The sequence below is a fragment of the Lycium barbarum genome, chromosome 10, assembly GCF_019175385.1.
Source record: "Lycium barbarum isolate Lr01 chromosome 10, ASM1917538v2, whole genome shotgun sequence".
Classification (NCBI taxonomy): domain Eukaryota; kingdom Viridiplantae; phylum Streptophyta; class Magnoliopsida; order Solanales; family Solanaceae; genus Lycium; species Lycium barbarum.
The window spans coordinates 34,451,649-34,461,625 of record NC_083346.1 but is presented as its reverse complement, the minus strand read 5'-3'; the positions used below and the strand labels follow the sequence as shown (position 1 = coordinate 34,461,625).

The following is a 9,977-nucleotide window of genomic DNA, read 5'->3' as shown; positions in this document are numbered from 1 at the left end:
ACCAAGCTCGGGTCCCGCTGGCCCGGATCCGACCTCAGGGGTTTCGGCCATCTTACATCCGGGACGCGGCCGATGGCCGAGACGAGGCCTGAAGTATTTACATTGAAGTTGTACTCCGATATTTTTGGAAAACCCTTGTTTCTGGCAGAACTTCCGGCGTCGCTCCTGAGTGAGAGACCCCGGCTGTTTGACGGGCGTTCGCCCCGCTTGCTGCCCCGACCTGAGAAACGGCTTGGGCTCTCCCTTGACTTTTCCGACCTAAAACTATGCCTCTCCGAATGGGATTATGGCCGGTACCTTTCCTTCGATGTTTCGGCCTTTGTTTCGTAACCCTTCCTTGGTTTCTCAAAACTTCTATCCATATTTACCGGGCCTCAGGGGGGGGGGGGGGAGCTCAAATTGATCATCCTCCACCCGAATCTTCGACTCATACTGATTATGGACATCGGCCCATGTGACAGCCTCGTATTCGAGCAAACATTCTTTTAATTTGAACGAAGCTGTTGAACTTAGAATATTGAGCCCCTTTGTGAAAGCTTGCGCGGCCCATTCCTCTGGAATCGGGGGGAGTTCCATCCGTTCCCTTTGGAACCGGCTGACGAACTCAAGCAGTAACTCATCGTCCCTTTGAGTTATTCGGAAGATATCGGCCTTGCGGGCCTGTACCTTTTTGGCACTGGCGTGGACCTTGATGAAGGCATCGGCGAGCATTTCGAAGGAGGTGATCGAATGCTCGGGTAGGTGGTCGTACCACGTCAATGCCCCTTTTGACAGGGTTTCACCAAACTTCTTCAACAGCACCGATTCAATCTCGTCCTCCTCCATATCGTTACCCTTTATGACACATGTGTACGAGGTCACGTGCTCGTGCGGGTCCATTGTGCCATCATATTTCTGGATATCCGGCATTTTGAATCTCTTCGGGATTAGCTTCGGGGCCGCGCTCGGAGGGAAAGGCCTTTGGATATACCTTTTTGAGTCTGGTCCCTTCAGTAAAGGCAGAGCCCCCGGGATATGATCCACCCTAGAGTTGTATGTTTCGACCCTCTTCTCGGTCGAGTCTACCCGTTTTGCCAAAGTTTCGAGCATTTTCAGAACCTCGGTGGAGGATCCAGCTCCGGATCCATTGCTCTCGATAACGCGTGCCTCCTCCCTTCTGGGTTCAGCAACACCGCTCGTTTTTCCCGGGGTCGCTGTCCCCCCCCCCCCCCCCCGTTTTGCAACCGGGCTATTCCGATTCCCTGCTCGGCAATCGCCGTTCTTTGTTCCTGCAACATTTCAAAAATCAAACGTAAGTCAATATTATCACTCGGCGCACTCGGTTCTCTCCGGTCGTGTGCCTGGGATAAAGTGACAGAATTGTGGGTATTTAGAGGGTCAGTGGCCGGCAAGGCGGCATTCGCCTGATCGACGGTGTTTTGTCGATTAAGGCCCTCCCTCGAATTAATGGGGTTAGGGTCAATGGGGTTCGGTGGTCCTCGTGGACCGCTTCCATCGTTTTCGGCAACGATTTCGTTGTTGTTGACATGACCGGATTGCCCGCTGTCAGCCATTTAGTCCGTTTTTTTTTCAAATACGAACAGAAAGTGTTTTTATTTAGATGGGTAAGAAAGAGATCAAGGCAAAAGGCCACTATTATCTTAGCCCCACGGTGGGCGCCAAACTGTTTACCCCAAATTGGGATAATCAATTGAATTTGTGAGCGGGTATAAGATAGGTGGTTAAACTTCAATCTACTTGATAAAAGAAAGGTATAAATATAGATATGATGCGACGAAAGCAATGATAATCGGTGGTTTGCTATATATTTGTGTGTTTCACTAATGTGTGAATGTTATTCGATTGAAGTAATGCAAGAAATAACACAACAAATGTGACCGAAATCAGGTGTTTGAGAGAGATCTTGTGTATATATTGCTATTACAAAGTGTGCTTGACAAGTGTAAGCCAACCTCTACAAAGGAGAGGGATGAGCTCTATTTATAGTGTTGCCTCTATGGGCCTCATACAATACAAATCATTAAAAAACAAGAGGAATGATAGCTCTGAGTGGGTTAGGTTGACCGTACGGTCTGACACACGCTGTGGTTGACTATCACAGGACGCTACCGATGCGTAGCTCACGCGCAACGGCTCTATCGGACCAATAGCCACGGATATTCGGACTAAAGGCCTCGACCGACCGATGATGAAGAACCCGGACCAATCGGCCCCGCGCTTGGCTTCGGTCCGGGCGATCCTCCGGTCCAACCGTTCCGCCGGTTCAGAATGAAAATCTTCATCTATGTTCTTGTGACCTCCTTCCTTCTGTTCCCCGTATCACCGGTTTTGACTCATACCCGGTTTTTACCGTATACACTTACTACATACTTTGGCGTTAGATTGCTTTGGCGATTTCTATCATCCTTGAAAGCTTAAGTTCTGGGCGACTTGGTCTTCTAATTTTTACTTCTTACCCGTAATACAATGATTTTAAGAGCAACATAGTGTGGTGTTGGTGTTGTTTATTTTTATATAATTTTTTTTTAATAATACTCTTTTTTTGGTGCGGAGGATCTTTCGGAAACAACCTCTCTACCTGCCGAAGTAAGGATAAGGTCTGTGCATGCTCTACCCTCCCCAGAGGCCATGTTGTGAAATTTCACTGGGTATGTTGTTGTTGTTGTTGTATTAATAAAACGTTTTTGTGTCCGCAAAATTGATTTCTCCTTTTGGTGATACATGGTTTTAGCCTATCAGTACGACTGATATGAAGATGATATTGCAGGAATTGTTTTATAACAAATTAAGCTTCCGAGAAGGAGATAGACATAGTGTGGCAGTAAAAGAGAAAACGAAGATCTATCGATATCATGCTTTTTTCTCATAAAATTATGCTCACAAAGTGTTTATGTTCCTTAATATGTATGAAGCCATGTTTTGTTAAATTTTGTAGTTACTTTTAGTACATTTTAACCAAATTGATACATGTATATGTAAATGCCTATCTGGATATATAGATGTAAGAGGTACGTTGGATTGACAATTGTTGTAATTGAGAAATGGTACCATAGAGTTAGGTCTTCAAAGAGTGGTAGGATAATTTATTTTCGGACTACCTGTATATTTGATTGCATGTATTGTCTTCTTTCCGGAAAGTCTTTTAAGTTTCTTCAAATATTTCCTTTTCCTATGTGATTAGTACCTTTTTTCTAGATGTAGCTATCTTTTTGTAGATCTGTGAATATTTTCTACAATTTTTTTTTCCTATTCAGCTATTCTGCAGATATGTTGTAACTGCTACTCACATTGTTCGGAATTTTCTTTTACAGGTATGTTTGTGATACTTTCAACCTTGAAAATTAAACCATTGACATTCCAAACTCTTCAAGCTTTTCTAACCCAAGGATAATTGCATAGAGATGACTTTTTCTCTGCATACGATGCATATACTGTATAATTATATGATATTATAGTAGATACAGCTAAAGTTGATGAGAAAAAAAGAAGGGTATATATTGTATATTTATATGAGATTATATTAGATCAAAATTTATGTAGATGAAATTATGCACTGCAAGACAGGGAAAGAACAATAATTTAATGACAGGTGTATAAAGTATGAGTTAGTAAACTAAATTGTCTTTAAGAATTTAAGATTCCAATATTATAAAATTATGTTGGATGAGTTATATAAGTTTGACATTTCTTATATGAAGAGACATTGTTTAGCAGGAAATGTTGAACTTCAATTTCGTTGTTTAGTCGGAAATATCGAACTTCAAATTCGTACAAAAATGTCTTTTTGTTCATTCATCTTAATATCACTAAGAATAAATAAAAATAACACAGCAACAAAAAACGACAATGACAAAGAAGAAGAACAAGAAAGTAGCTAGGAAATTAGAGCAACACAAGAACTTTTGATAAGAAGAATCACATGAATTGAGAGAATATAACATTGATCGAAGAATAGCGATTGATTTTTAATTAATTTTATTTAATAACCGCGCGAAGCGCGGATAAATTTCCTAGTTTCAATCATAAAACATGCTACGAACCTGCTCGCACACTCAAAATATCCAAAAGAGGTCATCTTGACACCGTGTTGACCAAGGTCAACTTCAATCCTTCAAAATACTAGATTTTCATTCAAAGATCCAAATCACACCTGAATGCCTCGAGACCCGAACCAACATTCCAACTAAGTCAAAATCGCAATCCGGACCTAATGGAATCGAAAACAACTTCAAAAATGACGCATTTACCCCGATGTTGACTTTGGTCAAACTTCTTCATTTCCTTAACTTATGAACTTCCAATTTAGCTAAAACTAATCTGAAACTCACCTGATTTCCTTGGGAACCATTCCACCCATCCCCGCCAGTCAAATACCAAGATGAAACTACAAAAAGGGTATTTTGGATAAAAAGAGTCCAAAAGCTCAAAACGACCAAGCGGGTTGTTACAATATGCGCACAAACATGTATATTTACTCCCACTAACTTTAAAACTTTCAATATCATCAAATCCCAAATTGATTCCATTCTAATCTTATAAAAAATATTATTATGCACTACACGAATTCTCAGAATATAATGTATATGATTTTTGCAACTCTTTTCAGGTAAAATGATGTGAAGTTCAATTCTTGTCAAAAAAGAATTGCTGTTAGATATGCAGTAATCCGATAAGGCTTAAAGTGAAACCACATTAAACTTTGGAACCTGCAAAGAAAATTTGTAAAATAGGAGATGATTAATACTACACAAATGTTACTTGCGCAAACAGTACATGGATAGACAAACAAGCCAACCAATAGCAATACTATGTCTTTTGTTAATCGCATTTATAGGATATGGAATCTAAAAAAGAATCAATTAAGTACAATGGAATGAAAAGTATCCCAATATACAGGCCCTATACATTAAACATATGCACTACCGAATTTTTGGACTCATGTGAAAAAGACGAAAAACCAAAAAAAAATCTTCATTCTTTTTACGAAATTTTCATCTATATCAAACAGAAATTGAATATATAAAATTTATTAGTGGAAGAATCTTTTATTTTTTTATTACCTTCATAACTTCAGAAAAAGGTTTGTGTAAAGGCTTCCATACAAAAATCAACTTGATTATTTTTATATATCTTGAAAACAAATTCATGGACGGACACCAAGTTTTTTCACATTTTTGCGTTCATCTCCTAAAAAATAATTGGTACAACTTTTCCTTTCCTTTGTACTCCTCCTTTTCTCTTTGATTTTGGTAAAATAAATGGATGAGCGGAAGAGCTAAACGCTTTTATCTCTCACCGTATGCTATAATTTTCAGAACACCCTAATTAAACTAGAGTTTGAAGTCCTCCGAGTGATGACTAGAGATATTTTTAGTCATAAAATCATGCAAGAATAGAGAAAAATTGTCACGACCCAAAATTTCAAAAGTGGCAGTGTGGGCACCTATCCTAATTTGTAGGCGAGCCCAAAAAAGTGCCAAAGTATTTCAACAATCATAAAGTGGAAATAAGTATCCATGAGTCAATAATAAAGTCTCATAAGTCATAAAATACAAAAATCTAAGTCATACATCTCCCAAAATTTGAAGTCATAAGTACAAGAGCCACTAAATATGGAATGTAAGTCTGAATGTCTACAACAATTGTCCGCAAGTAAAAGAAAGAAAGTAAGATAGACATGGAGTCCAGTGCTACGGCACAACTAGCAGCACACCCTGATAACTCCAAATGATATACCTCAACTATTGGTGGTGACTCGTCCACTACTAGACATACTCTTCTCTCCAACTTGTTCTTCATCTCCAACAATATTGTTGTTACCAATATCAACATCACCAACATTTATTTGATCCCATTTTTTTCTAATCTTTCTCTCGCCTTCTCTCTTTGTATTTTTTTCCTCAATACAAATTGCCACAAGTATTGCACAGTTTCCTCATCAAGTGGATTTTTCAGGTAAAGATAAGAGCCATTATTCAAAGCCTTCATTGCTAAGAATTCATTGCCTTCATCACATACAACTACATAATTATTTGGAGAAGCCAGCCATTAGAATTGAATTATATTAATATAAACATTATGTGTATAGTTAATTTCATGTATATTCACTGAATTTTATCTATTTTAACAGTATTCTGTAACAAAATAATCGTTTATCATATCACTATAACAAAAAAGAATAGGATTAACCACAAAAAACTCTTGTCCTTGAACAAATAAAATCCATCACTAATCTTATTTAACGACAGATTATCAACAAATCATTTTAGCTACGGGCTTGTTAGTACAATGTTCTTATGCCGAGGGTCTACCAGAAACATCCTCCACACCTCTCAAGGTAGGGGTAAGATCTGTGTACATTCTACCTTCCCCAAACCCCACTTTGTGAGATTTCATTGGGTATGTTGTAGTTGCTATTTAGTGACAATTTCATAGTTTTTTTTTTTTTTGTAGTGTATTAATTAAAATAAGCAGCTTTATCCACTATAACAAACGATATCCATGTTATGTTTTAAACATTATGGATAGTTAATTTGATGTATATTCATGATAACAGTAATGCTACAAAAAGCTTTTTATGATATAATAAACTACAAGACTTAACGACTAACAAATTCTATTGCTAAACAACAAAAAATCACCGCAGTCCTATTTAACAGCAGATTACAAAAATCTCATTTAGCTACGGGCTTTTAGTGATAGATTAATGACGAGTTTTGTAGCTAACTCTTTTTATAGTATATTAATTAAAATAACTGACTTTTTAGTGTCATAAGTTGAAGAGTAAAATAAATACTCACAGAGTGAAACGATACCCAAGGCGATGCTTGGCCCAAAAGTTGAAAAGAAAGCAAACCAGGTGAATGGACATTGATTATCATATCGATTTTTTCCTTTCCTTTGGAGAGAAATGACATTGCAGAGGAAACCATGTCAACTATCGTAACTGTATCAATGCACTTTGAAAGTCAGTGAAGAACAAGGGAAGGAAATATATTATACACAGAATTGTATATCATGAGGGTATGTTTATTTCACATGCAAATTAAATTACAAATTTTCTTGTTATAATGCTACATCTTTTTTTCTTTTTTTTTTATGCAATTGCACATATCAATCAACTTATATTGTAATCAATGTGTGCGCAGTATTAGACAGGTTCACATAAAAAGTCTAGATATTGTTTAGTATGGACAATAGGATTATATATAATAGTGAAGATCATATATAGGAATATATTGTTCAAGAATCTATTTCAATTTATTCAAATGACTTGTAGAAAATAAATAAAAACTGAATAGAGATACTATCAAAACAAGAAAAATATGATCACAAGTTTTGAGATAATCTTATTTCATGAATATGCAACCAATAATTTTAGAAGATTTAGTAAAGATAGAGGAATATATTTATCAATAAATTCTAATCATTCTCATTTGACTTATCTATTGTCCTATCACTGATCTTTTAGGTCTTGACATCAATAATATAACTATTCTAATTAAATAAGAAGACATTGATAGAACGTTTTATGAAATCCTTGTGTCATTATATGTCTCACATATTATTATATCATCATTTAATTGAATTCAAAAATCTTAAATGCGACAAAAAAAAAGTACAAACAGTGATAAGATCATACGCCGACAAAAAATCGTAAATCTTTATGGAATATATAGCTGCAAATAGACAAAATCTATACGCTTGAAAAACAAAATTACCTTAAATAAAATTAGTTGAAGGATTACAATGAAGGTGTGAAGTATTTAAAATGAAACCCTAATCTATTATTGAGGCACTGACTCTGAGTTTCAAAAGTTTCTAAAAGCGTAGAAAGATTAAAAAAGCCCTTCCTTTTTCTCTCCGATATTTGTTTGTCATCATTTTATGCAAATTAATGTTTTTCCCTATTGTATTTTAGTTATTTTGTTAATACCATAAAATTACTTGCTCTATGCATGCGTACTAAATGGTACATACAAAAGTAGATAGCAACGTAATTCAAGTCAAAACATTTAACACACCTTGAACTTACACCAAAGCATTTAACACACCGTGAACATAAAAATACACCTAAATTATAATTATCACGTACGCTGTTTCTTCGTGGGTAAGATAATTCAAGAAAATTAGTTTTCAGGTAAGATAATTATAGTAGCATTTACTTTTACAAAAAATATTCAAAAAATTGTTTAATGCCCTCACAAATTAATGTAGAGGAGAGATTGAATGACCATCAAAGTTGAACCAAAATGAACAATAATATTTGTAAACTAGTCAATAAAGTAGATTCAAATTTGTTTCTTTCAGATTAAGAAAAAACTGAATAAAATTTGATATTATATAATTGAAGGCACACACGTATTAATGTTAGACTATGTAAATATTTAGTCAAATATATTTTGTAATCTTCTATTTTAGGATAACGTATGTTAGAATTATATTAGTCAAATTAGTTCCAAATTTGTAGCCTACAATTATGTTGTAAATGCTGTATATTAATCTATTCAAGGAATGAGAATGATCACGGCAAATATTCTCTTACATGGTATCAACCTAGGTCTCTCCTAAAACCCTAGCATCCTAACCCTAGCCGCCGACCACCTCTTTCGTTTTTCCTCCTCTTCGGCCCTTCCTCCTCCTCTTCTCCATGGCTGACGCGTCCAAGTTGCACCCTGTGACTACAGTCACCAATATCAAATCATGCATTCCTATTGTTCTTGATTATGAAGGAAGACAATACAATAACTGGGCTACCCTCTTCAAGCTCCATTGCCGAGCAAACTTGGTGATCGACCACATACTACCTCCTGCCTCCCCCACCGTGCCACCCCCGACATCTGTAGCCGAGAAACTTGCTGCAAAGGCTCTATGGGAACGGCTAGATGACATCGTTCGGCAATGGATATATGGTACAATATCGAATGATCTTCTCAACACGATCATTCATCAAGAGGACATCGTAGCCGAGGCTTGGAATCGCCTTGTTCATCTCTTTCAGGACAACAAATCGGCTAGGGCTCTTGCTCTTGATGAAAAATTCACCAACACCAAATTGGTGGATTTTACGAATGTGAAAGCATACTGCACCAGGCTAAAAGTTCTTGCAGACAATCTCGCCAACGTCAGCCACAAAGTTTCCGACGAACGACTTGTGCTTCGTCTTCTGTGAGGATTATCGGAAGAATATAAAACCTTTCGAATGGCGGTGCAGCACCGTACTCCTCTCCCATCTTTTGATGTTGTCGGGTCGATGCTCGAACTTGAGGAAGACAGCCATGGCGAGGACGCCATTCACGACTCCGGGTCAAATCCTGCTCTCGTTTCCCACAATAGTAATCCTCGTAATTTCTCTGGTAATGGGCAGCCCAGCAATTCTGAAAATACTTTCAAAAATCGAGGAAGTTCTAACAATCGTGGAAAGAAGAACAACCGCGGTCGCAGTGGCGGCAACCGCAACAACAACCGCGGTAGCGTCGGCAATGGGCAAAGCAGCGGCGGGGGCAGCCGGCATAACGCACAGGCCAACCAGCCCGCTGCATCGCAACACCAGGGGTCCACTGCCCCATCGTGGTTCTTTCCACCGTGGGCTGCCTGGGGACCACAACCGTGGGCCACCCCACCGTGCCCGTACCCCACTGCTGGGTAGCAGCAGCCTCGCGGCTGGCCGCAGCCACGCCTAGCCCCGTCACAGCAAGGAGTTCTCAGTGCTCGTCCTCCACAGTCGTTCTACTCGGCAGCCCCGTCATCACATGGTGGGTATGCACCCACGGATATTGATCATGCTATGCACACAATATCTTTGAATCCGCCCAATGACAACAATTGGTACATGGACACCGGAGCCACATCCCACATGACCAACTCCCAAGGTACTCTCTCGTCTTACTATCAATTGAGCAAAAATAATGGCATTGTTGTTTGTAATGGTAACATGATTCCGATTCATGGTTATGGTCATACATCCCTTCAAGTAA

General features: G+C 38.2%; 1 protein-coding gene across 1 annotated transcript; it reads left to right on the top strand.

The window, feature by feature from the left end:
- The first annotated feature begins 8,650 nt into the window (after positions 1 to 8,650).
- On the top strand, positions 8,651 to 9,172 carry LOC132612914 (uncharacterized). The gene has a single exon (XM_060326986.1). The coding sequence runs from the start codon at positions 8,651 to 8,653 to the stop codon at positions 9,170 to 9,172; it is 522 nt and encodes a 173-aa protein (XP_060182969.1).
- The last annotated feature ends 805 nt before the right edge of the window (positions 9,173 to 9,977 follow it).

What these genes read in the sequence shown, in the direction of transcription:
- LOC132612914 (XM_060326986.1), top strand. Translation starts at nt 8,651, where the DNA reads ATGGCTGACGCGTCCAAGTTGCACCCTGTGACTACAGTCACCAATATC.